This window comes from Periophthalmus magnuspinnatus, chromosome 18 (genome assembly GCF_009829125.3).
Source record: "Periophthalmus magnuspinnatus isolate fPerMag1 chromosome 18, fPerMag1.2.pri, whole genome shotgun sequence".
Lineage (NCBI taxonomy): Eukaryota > Metazoa > Chordata > Actinopteri > Gobiiformes > Gobiidae > Periophthalmus > Periophthalmus magnuspinnatus.
Window position 1 is genome coordinate 12,371,225 of NC_047143.1, and position 19,092 is coordinate 12,390,316.

The 19,092-nt window shown below is 44.9% G+C and overlaps 1 protein-coding gene across 2 annotated transcripts in view; it reads right to left on the reverse strand.

The window, feature by feature from the left end:
* Positions 1–3,586: 3,586 nt before the first annotated feature.
* Positions 3,587–19,092, reverse strand: part of sema4f (sema domain, immunoglobulin domain (Ig), transmembrane domain (TM) and short cytoplasmic domain, (semaphorin) 4F) — an 88,163-nt gene continuing 72,657 nt past the window's right edge. For both annotated transcript variants that reach the window (XM_033983560.2, XM_055228982.1), the window contains 7 exons: positions 15,451–15,586; positions 14,427–14,640; positions 13,759–13,868; positions 5,715–5,866; positions 5,277–5,332; positions 4,958–5,148; positions 3,587–4,885 (listed from right to left, as the gene is read on the reverse strand). In XM_033983560.2, the coding sequence (XP_033839451.1) occupies positions 4,178–4,885; positions 4,958–5,148; positions 5,277–5,332; positions 5,715–5,866; positions 13,759–13,868; positions 14,427–14,640; positions 15,451–15,586 (1,567 nt within the window). In that variant the 3' untranslated portion in view covers positions 3,587–4,177. The remainder of the gene's footprint in view (positions 4,886–4,957; positions 5,149–5,276; positions 5,333–5,714; positions 5,867–13,758; positions 13,869–14,426; positions 14,641–15,450; positions 15,587–19,092) is intronic.

The following is a 19,092-nucleotide window of genomic DNA, read 5'->3' on the forward strand; positions in this document are numbered from 1 at the left end:
TAGGATCGGCACCGAAACAGGATGTGTGGGCCGGCTAGATTTGGGGTATGAAGAAGACTGTCCAGTGAAGCAACAACAGTCCAGGGGAATGGCGGGAGACAGGACAGCAAGTGGGGAACAGGCCCGTGAACAGGAGACAGACAGGTAAGCAGGGTGGGCAGGTTGTATGGTCCAATGAATTCTCCGTGGTGGGAGAATGCCGGGCGGTGTGTCTGATCTGGCCCCGGATCCGCTTGATCCATTGTGGCGAGATCGTTCTGTCGTAACGGTGGGTGTAGTGTAACAAAGAGTGCAGACTCGGGGCAGATTTACAGTGTTTATTTACAGTTTGTGACACAAAATACAGAACAGAGGGTTGATCTGGTGGAGAGCAGGAAGCCAGGTGCAGGCCAGGACCCAGGAGCGGAGCATAGAGTACAGCGGAGATAACGATGCGGGTCGCACCAGGGCAGGGAGCAGAGTGCAAACCAGGGTCCAGTAACGTGGAGTGCAGAGATAAGCCAAGTAGATAGTAGCAGGGCTGGGAAGCAGGGTAGAAGCAGGGTCAGAGCAAGGTCAGAGCAGGGTCGGAGCAGGGTCAGAGCAGGGATGGTCCAGCAAGCAGGGTGAAGACACACGTAGGATCCGGCACCGAAACAGGATGTAGAAACGCAGGAACGACAACGATCTCGCGCCGAGTGTCTAGTCCTAGCTCCATTTATACTCCGCAGCAGGTGGGAGTAATTGCGCTGATGCGCTCCAGGTGCACGCGGGAGGAGCCAGAAACTCCGCCCAGCTCCAGGCTCAAACAGGTGAGGGAGGGGAAAGCACACAGGGAGACAGAAAATGCAGGATCATGACACTGTCGAACCACCCGAAACAGTTTGACGCTGATCTTTCAGGTCTCTGACCTCTGATCTCAGTGCACACCTAAAAGTGTCGTAGCATTCTCCAGCCAGTGTCTGGATAATGGTTAGCTAAGTTTATAAATCTCTTTGTGATTGTGTTTATATTTTAACCACAAAGTGTTTTACATTTTGTTCACAAAGTTTACTTTTTCAGATGTGTTGAATTGTTTTGAGTCTTGTGTGAATAATAATGCAAAATGTGCAAAAGTTTCATAAAATGTGCCAAAGCGATTGAAAAAAACCTGTAAAATGTCATTAGCTATAGAATGAACAGTTTTGAGTTGAAAGCTTTGAATTATGTTAAGAGAGCAAACAATATGCATATCCAATTCCCTGACTCATATTATGGCCTCTCCTGCAGGTTCTGCTGGAGGACATTGCATCTTGGCAGCTTGGCATTGCTGTGGAGACAGCAAACAGAAAAGGCCAAATCCACCCACACCTCAGCACGGGCTTTGCTGTGCTCACTTTTCTGGATGGCACCCTGACCGCCGGAGACTGTACCCCTGTCTAAGTTGGCCAACCCCTCACCCCCCAAAAGATCGGGGTTTGTCAACATCAAACAGGTCGAGGTGATCTTCTATGACGTCATCCACAGTGCACACATTTACTCCTTTAATGGGTGTAGATTTCCTCGGGTCAAACTCCACCCCTACCTCAACCCTTCCCCCCACCAGAGGGTAAGCATAGGCAGGCTGGTGCACACTCCGGTCACATGTGCATCCCACAGCCAAGCAGTAGCCAGTCCCATCTCGGGCTCAAACTCAGATTCACTGCTGGACTTGGATTTAACTGTACTCATGAACTCATGAGGGGAGGCTCTCAAAGCACCAAAATATACATGTCTCAGCTTTATCTCAGGTATGGCTAGGCAATTTTTTTTTTCTCAAAAATCTTATTTGTTTTGCCCTCCCCACCAAAAATCTTCTGCAAATTACAGAAAATTGTCAAAACAAAAATGATGCATAATTGTTTCAATTAAAGTTGTAGTGCAGTAAATAGCAAGCTCCTTTTTAGTTAAAATGTTTGTTATTAAAGAAACTAGAAGCAACTAAAGCCCACCACATATTACAAGATAATTTGCCCAATTTAGACTCAGATTTGCTTCTCCCTGACTTTTGAGAGGTGTGACTTACCTTTGGATCTTAGTATGCGACTTTGAATCCGCTTAACTCCTTATGTGTGTGGTGTCTGTGTGATTCTGAGCTGCTCCGTCATACTGCAACCACAAAATATCACCCCTACTGCACCAGCAATAAAACATTGTCAGGGTCAGATGGTGTGACAGACACAGAGGCTCAAGATACAAATTCAGAAAATGGCGAAAAGAACAATAACTACTTTATTACTCACCGTAATGCTTAAGTTCAACTGTAGCGTTCATCCATGTCCTTATGTCCAAAAGGCTAGTATTTTCTCAATAAAACCTCTGCTTAAATCATCTGATGTTACTTAAACATTGTACAGAGAAGGGATCCCCAATGGTCATTAGGGGAAATGTAACTCAATTTTATGAATGAGATAAAACAAAGTAGTCTCAACAGTGTTTGGACTGCATTAAATATGGAGCTGATGTGATTTATACTTTCACCACATTTACTTGACATCACAAATTTCAGAAAAGTCAGCTCTGGCCCTGTGCGATGTGGTTTGCAGCCTTTCTTGCATTTACAATACAATTTGAAGTGCAAAAAAGTGGGGAAATAAAATAGATTTTCTTCCAAACAAATTGATTTGAACTTAAAATTTGATTAATCAATTTCACAGATTTTTCTTCCCAGCCCTAATCTCAGGTATATAAATATTAAAGGAGCAGGAGCAACTTTTCTGCTGGAAGGTCTACCACCTGCTTGTCTCAATGAATTTATAGCTTAATTGCTTTGTATTCCACAGTATGGCATAATGTTTTTCAATGTAGTAAAACACACAATTAGATTAATGCAAGATAGATGGGTTGAATGCCATACCATGGTAGCTGACAACTCCCCCTAAAGTTCTCTCCAACTCTGGGGGGAGTTGTATAGAGAAATGTCATTTAGGAGGTTATATGACTTGTACATATACACACATTCCGTACACTTGGACATATACACATTCCATATTATTGTAAATGATTCTAATTGGGGTACCAAAGCTAGCTACAATATATGTGTATATATATATATGTGTGTGTGTGTGTGTATAAGTTTCTTTAGAGAGGTTCTGTTACATGAACATCTATGGATATTTGTGCTTTAGAATGCATTCATGTTTATTCATAATTAATAGCATTAGATTATTGTAGTATACTAAATATTGTAAATTTATCTTTTATATGCGTTTGGAATGATGCCCTTTTTGTACTATACAGTTGAAACATTGCACTTTCCCCATTGTAGGTCCAATAAAGATTTGATTGTCTTCTTAAGGGTCCATTATTCTATAGTAATCCTGAAGTGCAGTCTCCCAGTGTTACTAATACCAATGCAATCTTTAGATGCAATCTAAAGCTGAATTCTGTTTGGTCAAAAACTGAGCAAACGGATTAGAGACCCCAAAATTGCATTTGCAGGAACATTTGAAGAAGGCCACATGCAGACTATTTGAATACATTGACATACCAGGTTAAAGTATGTTTGTCCTCCTGGATTGAAGTGCCAGCAATGACTTAAATACTTTGGCCTCGTTTTAATTGTACTAACAATGGGAAGAGACAGACTCCATATTTGAATCTTTATTATCAAAAGGGTAAAGCATGTGACTCAACATTTGGTGTGAGAGGTCAAAGTGAAAAGGAGGTGAACCCACGGAGCAGCCTTCTCCTCTGCAAACCCACTGCCAGTCTGAGCCCAGTGTGAGACCTGTCTCATACAGGGCTGTTCTAGGACTGATCCAGTACTGCTAAAGTTCTAAAACAGTACAGGTGGTGCACCCAGGGTGACACGCTGCAATGGGATACCAGGCTCTGAGTAGGTGAGTCCAAGGCGTGGGTGCCTGTTGCGGGACAGCTGGTTGCCTCTGGTTTGAAGAAGAGTGCCACATGGAGACAAACACATAGTATTATGGCTTTAACTGTCCTATCCTGCCTTACATAGGCCTACTTCCCCCACAGTGTGTGTAGCTCAAAGATGAGCCCCACCCACAAGCCTTTGGGTGTCTGCTGTGTGCCCACCTACATCATCTGTGAGCCCCAACCACATCATCTCAGTGCCCGCTTATATCTGCCTTACACATTCCCTGTAGGGGCAGGCACATCAGGTCAGTCTTTTTCCCTCCCGAGGGAGAAGTATAAATAGTCTATTCCTGTAGGATCATATGGAGCTCTCCTCACACTTGGCCAATGGAGCTGTGGATTTAAACATGGGCAGGCTGAGATCCAAGTCCAATCCATCTGTGAAACCACCCCCCAGAGAGTCTGTGCAAGCGCCCCCTAAAGCGGGCTCCTCCTCGTTGCCCTCCCTGGCCTTTCTCACACCCCCTTCAGACATTTCGCCCTGGCCCGTCCTTGAGTCCATGAGTTCTGTGGTGGAGAGACTGGAGCCCAGTCTGAGGCGGCTGCTGCTGGAGTTGCAGTTTGCGTATATCCCATTTCCATTACCGTTGTTTATGCAGCTGTTGCCGTGGTGAGTGCCATTGCCATGGTTACTGAGCAGTGTGGTGCTGGTGGTGGATGGGGCGGTGCCGTTGCGTTTCTCTGTCAGGTGGAAGCCCTCAGAGAAGAGGCTGGTGCTGCTGGGGGACTGTGGCGTGGCAGAGGAACCAAGGAGCTCACGGCCCTTCTCCGACAGAGAGGAATCTGGCAGGGGCCCGGCCCGCCTGGGACTGCCTGGCCTTCGAGATGCAAACCACAGTACCACTGCACCACAGACCACGCCCACCACAAAGACCAGGATATAGATGGCCAGCACGTGACGACCGCCCGCCATTGCCACAGTTCCTCCAATGGTAGGGTCTGCCAGTGTCAGCTGATAGGCCACTCTGCGACACGGGGTGGGCTCGGTAACTCCAGGCCCTGCTTCCTGAAGGTAAAGAGGAACAAGTGTAACTACACCGCAACACATATGTGCAGAGCACACAGCTGACAGGAGTACCTGGCAGGTGCAGATGTAGGTGCCCAGGCTCTCCTCGCTCACTGTCACCTCAAGGTCTGAGTGGTGCTGGCGGGTGAGGCGGTGAGGGGGGTGCTCCCAGGAGCAGGGTCGAGGGGACAGCTGCACACAGGGCAGCAACACCTGGAGACCCAGGACCACCCGCTTCTCTGTGAGGGAGGGAGAGCACCGGCCTGGGGAGGGTCAGAGGGTCAGAGGGGCAGGCGATCATAGGGGCAGGCGGTCATAGGGGGTGGGGGTGTGTGGGACTGCGTGGCAGACATTACACAATCAAATCTAATGTAATTCATTCAGAGCATACCTTGATGTGCATCACACCTCCTCAGGGCCTCATCAATCATGTCTCCAACCTCGGGCCTGGAAGACACACTGGTTAGGCAGGTGCAGTGTGACAGAAGACAGGAGCAGGCAGGAGTAGACAAAAGCATACAGGAGAAGACAGGAGCAGAGATAGGAGTAAAGCCAGTAGAACATAGAGAAGCAGACAGCAGCATTGCCAGGGGAAAAGATAGGCGTAGAGAGGAGCAGACAGGGGGAGGCAAGAGCACACATGAGCAGACAGATGCTGGACAGGTGCCATGGGAGCAGACAGGAGTAGAGAGGAGCAGACAGAAGAGAGACAGGAACAAACAGGAGCAGACAGAAGAAGGGAGGAGCAGACAGAAAGAGACACGAGGAGACGACAGCAGGCAGGAGGAGACAGGAGGAGAAGCCAGGAGGAGAAAAGAGCAGTACTCACAGTGAGCTGGAGGGTGCACAGGTGCTCTCGGAGGCACTCCACTCACACCCCAGGCCACGGGCTCGGGCACACTCCTGGCAGTTGTGGTACAGTCCACAGCCCTCCGACCGGAGCAGAGCCACAGAATAAGGACCACCCACGACAACACGGTCCTGTACAACACACGTCAGCTACGGAGCTCAACAGTGACTGCCCACCCGGAAGTAAATTTCTCATAAGTTTGAAAGCTTGCTCAAGGTTAATCTGCTATGTGGTAACTACAGACCATATGACCTGTAATTTTATTTAGAATCTGTTTCTGAAACTTTACAAAGCATACTTTCTAGACCTAAAACAACCATATTATGAGCCCCATACCCCCAACACAACCAAATGCATGCATATTTCACAATAAATTTGGCAACTTAATCAGTTGTTTATTAAATTAAAATAAATACATATTATTTTATAATACACAAATTATATATATATATATATATATATATATATATATATATATATATATATATATATATATATATATATATATATATAAATATAAATCTCCTTCTCACCCTCCGTGGGTGGTCTCATCCCCTATTTTCCACGCTCGGGGGCCTGGAAGCTTGAGGGTTCTGCTTAGCATCTTTGCTGTCCCTAGTACTACACTTTTCTGGACTGAGATGTCTGATGTTTTTCCTGGGATCTGCTGTAGCCACTCCTCCAGATGGGGGGTCACTGCCCCGAGTTTTCAGATGACTATGGGCACCACTGATACCTTCACCTTCCAGGCCATCTCCAGCTCTTTTTTGAGTCTCTGGTATTTCTCTAGTTTCTCATGTTCCTTTTTCCTGATGTTCCCCTCACTTGGTACTGCGATATCCACCACAATGGCTTTGCTCTGTTTATCCACCACCACAATGTCCGGTTGGTTCACTATCACCATTCTGTCAGTCTGTATCTGGAAGTCCCACAGGATCTTGGCTTTCATTCTCTACTACCTTTGGAGGTTTTTCCCACCTTGATCTTGAGGTTTCCAGTCCATACTCTGCACAGATGTTTCTGTACACTATGCCCGCCACTTGGTTATGTCGCTCCATGTATGCTTTCCCTGCCAGCATCTTACACCCTGCAGTTATGTGCTGGATTGTCTCAGGGGCCTCTTTGCACAGCCTACACCTTGGGTCTTGTCTGGTGTGGTAGATCTGGGCCTCTATCGCTCTGGTGCTCAAGGCCTGCTCCTGTGCAGCCAGGATGAGTGCCTCTGTGCTGTCTTTCAGTCCAGTCTTCTCAAGCCATTGGTAGGATTTCTTAATATCAGCCCCTTCATGTTCTGGTGGTACATCCCGTGCAGGGGCTTGTCCTTCCATGACGGTTCCTCCAGCACCTCTTCCTCTGCACTCCACTGTCTGAGACATTCGCTGAGCACGTCATCTGTTGGGGCCTTGTCCTTGATGTACTTATGGATCTTGGATGTTTCACCCTGGACTGTGGCTCTCATACTCACTAGTCCTAGGCCTCCTTCCTTACGACTTGTGTACAGTCTCAGGGTGCTGGATTTGGGATGGAACCTGCCGTGCATGGTCAGGAGTTTTTGGGTCTTAACATCTGTGGTCTGTATCTCCTCCTTTTGCCAGCTTGTGATTTCTGCTGGGTATCTGATTACTGGCAGAGTGCAGCTGTTTATTGCCTGGGTCTTGTTCTTGCCATTGAGATGACTCCTTAGGACTTGCCTTACTCATCTGAGGTATTTGGCCATGGCTGCTTTTCTTGTTTCCTCTTTAAGGTTGCCATTTGCTTGTGAGATACCAAGGTACTTGTAACTGTCCTCAATGTCTGTTAATGTTCCTTCTGGGAGTGAGACCCCTTCTGTGTGGACTACCTTCCCTCTCTTTGTCACCTCTTTGTCGATGTCTAGCTTATTCTTAGCGTACAGCTTGATTTCATCCATGTAGAGGTGATTGATGGTAGCCCCATTCCTAAGTCAGTATCCATAGCCAGTATTGCTGATTTGGCTGAGGGGATTCAGAACTATTCAGAACACCAGTGGGGACAGTGCATCTCCATGGTTTATTTCACATTTGATGGTCACTTGTGCAAGTGGCTTGCCATTGGCCTCAAGGGTGGTTTTCTACAACCTCATCGAGTTTGCAATGAAGGCTCTTAGAGTCCTGTTGATGTTGTACAGCTCCAGGCATTCAGTGGTCCATGTGTGTGGCATTGAGTCATAGGCTTTCTTGTAATCAATGTTGGTCTTACGGGTTCTGCAGTCTCGGGCACCTGTTCGGTCTACAAGGAGCTGGTGTTTGGGTCCCCTGGTATCTTTGCCAATGCCCTTCTGTGCTGTGCTCATGTATTGATCCATGTGCCCACTTATCTTAGCCACGATGATGCCTGACATGAGCTTCCATGTTGTGGAGAGGCAGGTTATTGGCCGATAGTTGGATGGGGCTGTACCCTTTGAGGGATCCTTCTGGATCAGGATTGTACGCCCTTTGGTTAGCCATTTAGGGTGAGTCCCATCCATTAGCAGTTGGTTAATTTGTGATGCCAGGCACTCATGAAGAGCAGTGAGCTTCATTTAATTTCATTTATTAGTTTATTTGGGAGGGACAGTGTGCAAAAAACATTAGAGATGCTTTGCACCAGATTATAGCCTAAGCTAATTTCCATCTGTAGTCCCTGAGCAGGTGAGAAATACAATACAATATAAAATGTGAGCAATATAATACAATACAATATAATACAATATAAAATGTAAGCAATATAATCAATACACACTCACACATTACAAAATAAGACTTTGAGGAACAATATACAAATATACAGTAAAATAAATATTTATAAATTAAGAGTGCAATGTGTAATGTAGTGTAATGTAACACTATAGGTTTGGTAATCTGAGGGCCATCAGGTGGTACCCACAAGGGTAACATCTGATGGCAAAGTACCCGTCAAAGTTAAAAGTTAATAGTGCAATGTGCAATGTAATGTAATGTAACAGTATTGGTCTGGTAATCTGGGGGCCATCAGGTGATACCCACGGTGATGATGACCTGATGGCAAAATATCCATCTGGCATTGTTAGTGTGAGCATGTTTGGTGCTCCAGAATCCAATTTTTGACAGCCCGTGAAAAGATGTAAAAATCAGTCATGTTCTTTAGATTGTCTGGAAGCCCATTCCATTCCTTGGTGGCTTTATAGGAAAAGGCTGATTGAGAGAGGGCAGACTTTCTTTTAGGAACATTGCAGTCGCCTCTAGACGCAGACCTTAACATTCTACTTGTAAGCTGAGAGCGAGGCTGGATGTAGGTCTTAAGAGGAGGTGGGGCGTTGTCATGTAAAACTTTATGGACCAGACGGATATCAGAGTACCTGATCAAGTTGTCAAAACTTAGTATTTTATATTTTTCCAAAACATGGCAATGATGGTAATGCCTTGGCTTTTTATCTAGAATTTTCAGGGGCAGATTAAAGATCTAAGATTTTAGAGCTGCTAGGTTAGCCTGAGACCATGATGATATGCAATACAAAATATAAGATATGATCATGGCATCAAAGTAAGACTTTGCAGCTTCTAGTGATAACGCATTCCTAATATGTAGAAAGTTCGCAATATTAAACTTCAAGATATTACAGGTCTTTTTAATGTGATTTTTAAAGTTAAGTGTAGGGTCCAATATGACACCTAGGTATTTATCCTCTTCAACGTTTTTGATCATGCGACTATCCACATAAATATTTGGGAAGACATTGAGTTTTTTTGTTCGAGAAATACATAGTGACCGTTTTCTGAGTGTTCAACGCAAGGTAGGAATTGTGAAGCCACTCTAGTGCTTTTGTCATTGTGATGGATAACTTAGCGGCAACAGAATTAGCGTCAGAACCATGCACAAAAAATACCGTATCATCAGCATACATTAAGACTTCTATATCACTGCAGATGGAGGGTAGGTCATTAATGTATAGACTGAAGAGCAATAGCCCCAGAATGGACCCTTGGGGCACACCTGTGGTACAGGCGAGGTTTTATCTTTTATTTTTATCTTTTATTTTTATGCACTGGTAACGGTCCGCTAGGTATGATTGAAGCCAATTCATAGTATTTGCAGATAAATGAAAATTTCGCATTTTGGTCAAAAGCACAGAGTGGGTTACAGTTTCAAATGCCTTACGAAGATCCAGGAAAACAACCCCAACCAACCCCCTTTGCCAAGACTGGATTTGATCACCTCAAGGAAATAGCAGCATGCCGTGTCCGTGGAATGTTTTGATCGGAAACCAAATTGCATAGGATGTAATATTTTTCCATTGTCGAGGTGATCAACCAGCTGTTCAGCAACAACTTTTTCAATATCTTTAGAGACAACTGGGAGGATGCTAATCGGTGTGTAGTTCTTAGTATCTTTACCTTTTCCTGCTTTAAAAATAGGCATCACCACAGCAGTTTTAAAAGAGGAGGGAAATATACATTCTTGTAGCAGCACCAATTACTTACATAATCAATCAATCATTACAACATCCTTATATTTCTTTAAAAAGAGTGAATCAAGCCCCCATGAGTCCTTTGCTCTTGAGTTGGAGAGTGACAAAATTACTTTGCTGACTTTGTCTTCATTCACACTATGAAGGTCCAGTGCCTCCACCTGAGTGGAGGATGGGCCTTCTGTGTTGCCACAATCCACGGTCCCAACAGAGGCTGCAAATGATGTAGCAGGCAGCTCTGGGTTTGACACATAGCACAGTTCTGAGATGGAGGAAATAAAATAATTGTTGAACATGGTGGCTACAGTTAGGCTGTCCTTTACAGTGGCTTGTGCTCCAGATGAAAGTGCTTTGTCAGTGCAAGAGTTTGTTAAGTTCAATGGGGCCATTTTACGTCCGCTCTTTTCCTGATAATTTGTCAATATACTTCCATATCATTTTACTGTTACCTTTAGCCTGTTTAATGATGTCTAAGAAAAAATCCGCTTTTGCCTTTCTTAACTGACCTGTGACCTTGTTTCTAAGGTTTTTAAAAATTCATTGATCTGTACTGAGTCTTGTCTTGAGATACTTTTTCAAGGCGGTGTCTTTCTTTCATTAAAAGCCATATTCCTTCCCTAAGACATGGGAGAGATTTTTTACTTTTAAATTTTCGTGGTTGCGTTTTTGAAAATTTAGAAATAATTTGGACAATTGAGTTTTTAAGAGTATTGCACGCTTGCTCAGGATTCTGACCGCTGACTAAATCAATTTGGACAGTGTTTTTTATTTCAGTATCTAATAGCTCCAGGTCATGCTTTGGAATAAATGATATATACCTCTTCTATATTTTAATTTCTATAATGAGATTTGATGAGTTTCCTTGAGACTAAGGTTAGATTATGGTCCGATAAACCTGTTATCAAACTGTAAATTGTATTAACACGATCAATTTTGTTAGTGAGAATCAAGTCTATTAATGTTTTGGTGGAGCTCGTGATTCTAGTTGGGTTCTTTATTACCTGAGTAAAATTAAATTGTTTAGCTAGGTGCCTTAACTTGTTGGGTGATTTTAATCTGAACTGGATGGACAAAATACAATCTATTACTATGGTTTCCTTGTCATTACAAGCTTTGAGCACATCTTTCAACATGTCAAAAAATACATCCTTCTCATTAGGTGGTCTATATATTACAATGACATTAAAAGACATTTCAGCAGACAGACAAATTGTGGCACCTACAAACTCCAGGGCATTTTGAGGAAGATCCATCTGTTTGCATTTTAAGTCATCTTTGATATATAATATTACACCACCTCCTTTTTTGTTAGGTCTATCCCTTCTGAATAATTTATCATTTGGAATAATGTAGGCGCCTGCTGCTGTATTCTTATTTAACCATGTTTCCGAAAGTCCTAAATAATCAAGATTAGAGTCATGCAATATTTTTTCTAGTTATTCAGTTTTTGAAGGCAGGTTTCTGATGTTAATGTGTCCACCTAAAAGCCCCTTAGGTTTAGCTTGGGGGTCCCAAAGGATTTTCGCATGGTTAACTGTAAAAGTCTAGTTTGTCGTTGTTTATTTAGTACCTTAGCGGTTGTGATTTGCCATGGGTTACGTTTGATAAGCTCTGACCCGCCGTCCATTGCTGCTGCTAGCTCCGAGGCTAGCTAGTGGCCCGCTGCTGCTGCTGGTGGCTCCAAGGCTAGCTGGCGGCCCGCTGCTGCTGGTAGTGGTGGCCCGGGTAGCTGCAGAGGTGGTGGCCCGGGCAGCTGCAGAGGTGGTGGCCCGGGTAGTTGCAGAGGTGGTGGCCCGGGCAGCTGCAGAGGTGGTGGCCCGGGCAGCTGCAGAGGTGGTGGCCCGGGTAGCTGCAGAGGTGGTGGCCCGGGTAGCTGCAGAGGTGGTGGCCAAGGTGGTGTCCTGGGTAGCTGTAGAGGAGCTAACCCAGTTAGCTGCAGAGGTGGTAGCACATGTAGCTGCAGAGGTAGTAGCCTGGGTAGCTGTGGATAAGCTAACCCAGGTAGCTGCAGAGGTGATAGCTCAGGTTGCTGTGTTAGCCAGTTTAGTTGTATCCCATCCAGGTTCAGAAAAGGCTCAGGATTTACCTCAATATCACCAGCCAAAAGCAATATCATTGCAAGATTAACCAGCCCCAGGAATGGTCAACAAAAGACAGATTCATTTTTACCTGGGGGTGGCCTAGCATGGCCATAATCCAACAGTCTTGTGAATAGGAGGTGTTGGCTCTGTTTGGCTGGGTAGAGGATTAGATTATTCCTTTTGTGAGGGCGTGTTAAACTCAGGAGAATGTAGAAAGATATAAAAGCGATAAACAATTTGATGGCAAAATCCGAGGTTGTTTGATGGTTTTGAAGAGATTTCTGGGCAAACTCACAGGACCTGCCAAACTGTGTGCATGCACCTCGGCGGCCATCTTGGATATTGTCACAGGAGCTTCTTTAGCCAGTAGCCGTGGATCATGTCAGGGCCTGTTGCAGTCCAGTCTTTCATACCCGAGACTCTTTCCTGGATGTCTGCCACTTTGATTGTGACTGGATTCTGTTCAGGAAGGTTGCTGTGGTCCACCAGCCACTGTGCATCCCTGTTATGTGATGCCTCCTTCTACCATAAGTCTTTGCAGTACTGTTCGGTTTCCAGCCTTGGTGGGTCTCCTCTGGTGTTATTACCCTGTCATTGAGTGTACACTTTCGCCGGTTGTGTTGCGAACAGATGGTTTATTCGTCTGGCTTCATTATCTCATGTGTACTTCTTTAGGCGGCTGGCCAAGGCAGTTTCCAGTGCTTCAGGTATGGGCATCTGGCTGTTCCTCTTGGGTACTTGTTTTTTCATCACACCTCTCTGGGCCTCTGACAGTTGGCTCACTTCTCTTCGCACTGCCTTGATTTTAGCCTCTAACCGTCATTTCCATGGTGGGTATTGTTTCTCATGGCTCCCATGGTTTATAGCCAATCATCTCTAGGATCACTGCTGCTGAAGTGTATATCAGCTCATTGGTCTCTGTGATGGTCAATGCTGCATTCACATCTTCTTGGAGACTTTCAGATGGTATTTCACTTAGTCTCTGCAGGTGGTGTCGGGGTTGCCTTGTGTTCATTCGGGCCATGATCTTCAGGTCAGTCGCTGCCTCGCTCAGCGTGATACTTATTGGGGCTTCGTACCCAATCTCCAGTTGGGGAGTTTATGTTAACTCCCCTCTGACCCGGCATCCTGGCTCCCCTACTTATTGGGGCTTCGTACCCAATCTCCAGTTGGGGAGTTTATGTTAACTCCCCTCTGACCCGGCATCCTGGCTCCCCCTTGCTGTAGCATATTTTGTGTCAATCTCAAGTTGTGATGGCAGTTGCCGTTTGCGGATGTTGGGACACTGAGATACTAATTGCTTAGCTGTAAACTTGGACTGTGGGTTTTGAAGTAACCATTTTTCCCCACATCCTGTTCATGTAACCCCTCTGACTCGGGTCACTGGAGTGGTAGCAATCTAACAGAGCCTTGTTCTCGCATCTCACCCATCTCCATCTTCTTCCATATATATACACACGTACAAACACTTTTTATGTAAAGACTGTCTGGTGGTTACCTTGTGCAGCAGGATGTTATTAAGGGGCTCTGAAGGGTTGAACAGAGGAATCTCTTGGAGTAGAGTGGCATTCTGAGCCACTACTGCCACCCTGTGGAGCTCCCCGCGGTCTGCAGCAGAAACAAGCAATCAGAGTATGCCTTTTTCAAAGTAAAGCAGTGATAAAACTTAAAATACCTATTTTTAAATCAATTATGATTAAAGGTGTAGTGTGCAACTTTTTTTGTGAAGAGTTTGTCTGCTGCTCATCTCCTTATAGATGTTATTGCTTTGCCTGGAATGTTCCACGGTATAGCATTACAACTACTTGTAAATATCTGCTTGAAGAGGATTTAAATGTCATCCATGCATGTTTGAGTTGTTTTTAGTCCCGGGCCCTATTCATTTTTGTATCTTACTTTTGTATTTGTATGGTAAACTCATGTAGGAGCATGGGTGACATAGGCTTGTGGGCTGAGCATTGCACAGAATCTTACAGTTAACCATGACGAGGGTTCTACTGGGTCCAGGAGAGAGTGCTGAAATACTCAAACATGCATGGATGACATTTAAAGCCTCTTCAAACATGTTTTTGATGAGGGAACAATGTTATAACATGGCAGAAAGGAATTGTCTGTTTGGCATAATACCCCCTCTTCAAGGCAATTAAAAAGATTATGAATCTTCACCTGTCCCGATGTGCAGCAGAGCCCTCCTGGTCTGCCCCTGTCTATGTACCAAGCTCACAGCCAGTTTGGTGTATCTTATGCCCTTCCGCACCAGCAGTGGAGCTGCAGTCACGCTGTTCTCCATCAGGGGGTGGTCCCTCACAAATGTCAGCACTTTGTCAGGAAGTTTGAGAGAGGTGTCGAAGCCCGCTGCCCGGAGCTCACTGTCCAGACACTGAGCAGATGAGATAAAATATTATTTGTGACGTTTATATAGGTTGTGTTCACATAACATCAGCGTATTGTAGACTCCATATAGCAAGGGGGTGTCAAACATATTTTCACCGGGAGCCACATTAGCAAAATAGCTACCTTCAAAAGGCCGGATGTAAAATAAATCTAACTACTTTTTTTAACTTGTTAATTAACCGTTTCTGTATTTATTACTTGTTCAAGTTACAAATATTGCATATGCATTAACCTAGATGTAAAAATGTGCCTGTATAACTGCTTATCTCCTGATAAAATTACATTTTAAGACCATCATACGTTTTAGTTTACCCTGTCGAGGGCCACATTTGGCCCCCGGGCCTTCAGTTTGACATATATGATATACACATATGATTTAAAGTGAGCTGGGGGACAGGTCAGAATTCTATGATGGAAGTTGCTGTTTAGGTGTCAGGTTTCAGATTTGTTGACCTGATTTGTGGTTAATATCTCTATGTTCTGTCAGAGAAGGGATAGAGAAAGAGAGGAGCAAGAGAGGAAGGAGAGAGAAGAGAACAAAGAGGAGATAGAGAGAAGGAAAATAGAAAGAGCTGAAAGGGAGATGAGAGGAAGAGGAAGCAAAAAGTCACAGAGAGGCAAAGAAAGAGGAGGAGGGCCACGATACAGGTGTAGTGAAATGGGGCAACGATCGAGACAGCAGAGGGACAGAGGAGGATGTGATGAGAAAAGAAGGGATTGTGGGTAGTGAGGGGGACACTGGAAGTACACAGAAAGGACATTTGAGACATTAGAGGAGCAGAGGCGTGTCTCTGACCTGTCCGGGCCGTGGGGTTGGTACTGGCTGGAGGTTCCAGTTATCACACTTCTTGAGCTCTTTGAAAGGACCGTCCAGGACTTTATTAATATCCAACAGACTGAAGACGCACACGGCCGACACGTCTGCACCCTCCCTGCAGGAGGCGCAAGACGAAAAAAGACATGACCTTGTTTTAAAGGAGACATATTCTGCATAATGAACTTTTCAGAGCTTTTAACCATGTGAAGTTATTTCCTTCTCATTAAAGCCTGTCATGAACTACAAGAATCCTCATATGCGATTTTTAAGCTGCAGCACTCCTTGTGTGTGGTGTCAGTGCGAGTCTGAGCTACTCTCATATCGTAACCACAAAACATCACCACAGCAAAAGCAAATAAAACAAAGCGTAGGGGGCAGAGGGACTGAGGCAGGCTCAAGATACTAACTCAGGAAATAGTGGACATATTTAGGCGAGTTTATTACTCACCTCTCATAAAGTTATACAGCATTCTTATCCATAAGAATTTGTCCTCCACAAATAATGACGTCTAGTCCAGAAAACACTGCTATTATCTAGTTTGAAGTGTTCTTTAAAAGTAAAAAAAAAACGAGAGTAGTTCTTCACGTATATATGTTTGCAGCAGCCTAAGCTTCGCTGTGTCATTCATGTAGATTACCAATAGTGACTCGACTTCCCGTGTAGTTTATTGCCAGCCTGCTGTGCATTAAAAAGCATTTAACTGAATTATTGCACCACAATTCACAAATAATGACACAGTTTGACTTGTATCTAAAGTAGAAGTGTAATGCTGTAATCTTTTGAACACTTTAGTGAGTCGTTATTCTAGACAGGAAACAGCTGATGTGAGGCACGCTCACAACTTTTAGCTTGTAATGTGCTGTCTCTTTACTGCCATATCCCGCTGCAGTCTTTGTGCTCAGGGAATCACTTTTTGTCCCAGTTTAAAAAACGTTTAAGACTGAAAATACTGTAGAGTGTGATGGGCTAATAGATTAGCTTGCAATTTTCATCATAGATACACCTCAACTATGAGACAAACTGAGAAAAAAAAAATCCAGAAAATCACATTGTCTGATTTTTTAAGAATTTGCAAGTTATGGTTGAAAAATAAGTATTTGGTCAATAACAAAAGTTCATCTCAGTACTTTGTCATTGCCAACAAAGGGTATATAACAGGTGAAACGTTTCCTTTAAGTCTCCACATTGTTTTCACACTCCTCCATGCAGATCTCTAGAACAGTGATGTTTTGGGGCTGCTGCTGGGCAACATGGACTTTCAACTCCCTCCAAGGATTTTCTATGGGGATGAGATCTAGAGACTGGTTAGGCCATTCCAGGACCTTGAAATGCTTCTTATGAAGCCACTCATTCGTTTCCCGGGTGGTGAGTTTGAGATCAATGTCATGCTGAAAGACCCAGCCACATTCCATCTTCAATGCTCTTGCTGATGGAAGGAAGTTTTCACTCAAAATCTCACGATACATGGCCCCATTCATTCTTTCCTTTTCACGGATCAGTCGTCCTGGTCCCTTTGCAGAAAAACAGCCCCAAATCATGATGTTTCCACCCCATGCTTCACAGTAGGTGTGGTGTTCTTTGGATGCAACTCAGCATCCTCCAATCACGACAAGTGGAGTTTTTACCCATAAGTTCTATTTTGGTTTCATCTGACCATATGACATTCTCCCAATCCTCTTCTGGATCATCCAAATGCTCTCTAGCAAACTTCAGATGGGCCTGGCCATGGGCATGTGCTGGCTTAAGCAGGGAGACACATCTGGCACTGCAGAATCCCTGGCGGCGTAGTGTGTTACTGATGGTGGCCTTTGTTACTTTGGTCCCTGCTCTCTGCAGGTCATTCACTAGATCCCCCCTGTGGTTCTGGGATTTTTGCTCACCGTTCTTGTGATCATTGGATCCCACGGAGTGAGATCTTGCGTGGAGGCTCAGATCGAGGGAGATCATCAGTGGTCTTGTATGTCTTCCATATAATAATATAATAATATAATATAATACCGTATTTTTATAAGGCGCACCTTCAATGAATGGCCTATTTTAAAACTGTTTTCATATAGAGCGCACTATTATAAGGCGCATAGAATAGAAACTGCTGTAGTAGATGGGGTTGTGTTATGCATCCACTAGATGGAGCTGCGCTAAAGGGAATGTCAACAAAACAGTCAGATAAGTCAGTCAAACTTTATTGATAGAATATTAAAAAAGGTTCTGAAAACTTTGTTCACTCACAAAACAAGTTAATGCATTCACAATATAGTAACTCTTGAAATAGTGCAAAGCAATAACTAACTCAGCGTTGTTCAAACGTTACTGTCCATATTCACAATATCTCCCAGCCTTGTTCAGTTGTAAACACATGAAAAAAACATGCAAAGCTCACTTTTTCAGCTCATTCCTCATTCACGAATCCCTCGAATTCTTCCTCTTCAGTGTCTGAGTTGAACAGTTGGGCGAGTTCGGCATTCAAAGTGCCCGATTCCATCTCGTCAAAATCGCCATTATCCGTGTTGCTGCTGTTGTCTGGCAGTTCAGTGACAATTCCTGCCTTCCTGAAAGCTTGGACCACAGTCGTTATTACCGCTATTACTTCGGCGACGCCTCCTGACTACGGTAGTCATAATTAACCAATATTGATCCATATATAAAGGGGCATCAGATTATAAGGCACACTGTGGGTTTTTTGAAAAAAAATAAGGCTTTTAGGTGTGCCTTATAGTGCAGAAAATACGGTAATTGAGCAGTGTGGTTTTCGTCCTGGTCGTGGAACACTGGACCAGCTCTATACTCTCCATCGGGTCCTCGAGGGCTCATGGGAGTATGCCCAACCAGTCCACATGTGTTTTGTGGATCTGGAGAAGGCATTTGACCGTGTCCCTTGTGGTGTCCTTTGGGGGGTGCTCTGGGAGTATGGGGTCCGGGGCTCTTTGCTAAGGGCTGTCCGGTCCCTGTATGACCGGAGCAGGAGCTGTGTTCGCATTGCCGGCAGTAAGTCAGACCTGTTCCCGGTGCATGTTGGACTCCGCCAGGGCTGCCCTTTGTCACTGGTTCTGTTCATTATATTTATGGACAGAATTTCTAGGCGCAGCTAGGGGCCGGAGGGGGTCTGGTTTGGGAACCACAGGATTTCATCTCTGCTGTTTGCAGATGATGTTGTCCTGATGGCTTCTTCGAGCCAGGACCTGTAGCAGGCACTGGGGCGGTTTGCAGCCGAGTGTGAAGCGGCTGGGATGAGAATCAGCTCCTCCAAATCCGAGGCCATGGTGCTCGACCGGAAAAAGGTGGTTTGCTCTCTCCGGGTGGGTGGTGAGTCTCTGCCCCAAGTGGAGGAGTTCAAGTATCTCGGGGTCTTGTTCACGAGTGAGGGAAGGATGGAGCGGGAGATTGACAGGCGGATCGGTGCAGCGTCTGCAGTGATGCGGTCGCTGTATCGGTCCGTTGTGGTAAAGAAGGAGCTGAGCCGGAAGGCGAAGCTCTCGATTTACCGGTCAATCTACGTTCCTACCCTCACCTATGGTCATGAGCTCTGGGTAATGACCGAAAGGACAAGATCGCGGATACAAGCGGCTGAAATGGGCTTCCTCCGCAGAGTGGCCGGGCGCACCCTTAGGGATAGGGTGAGG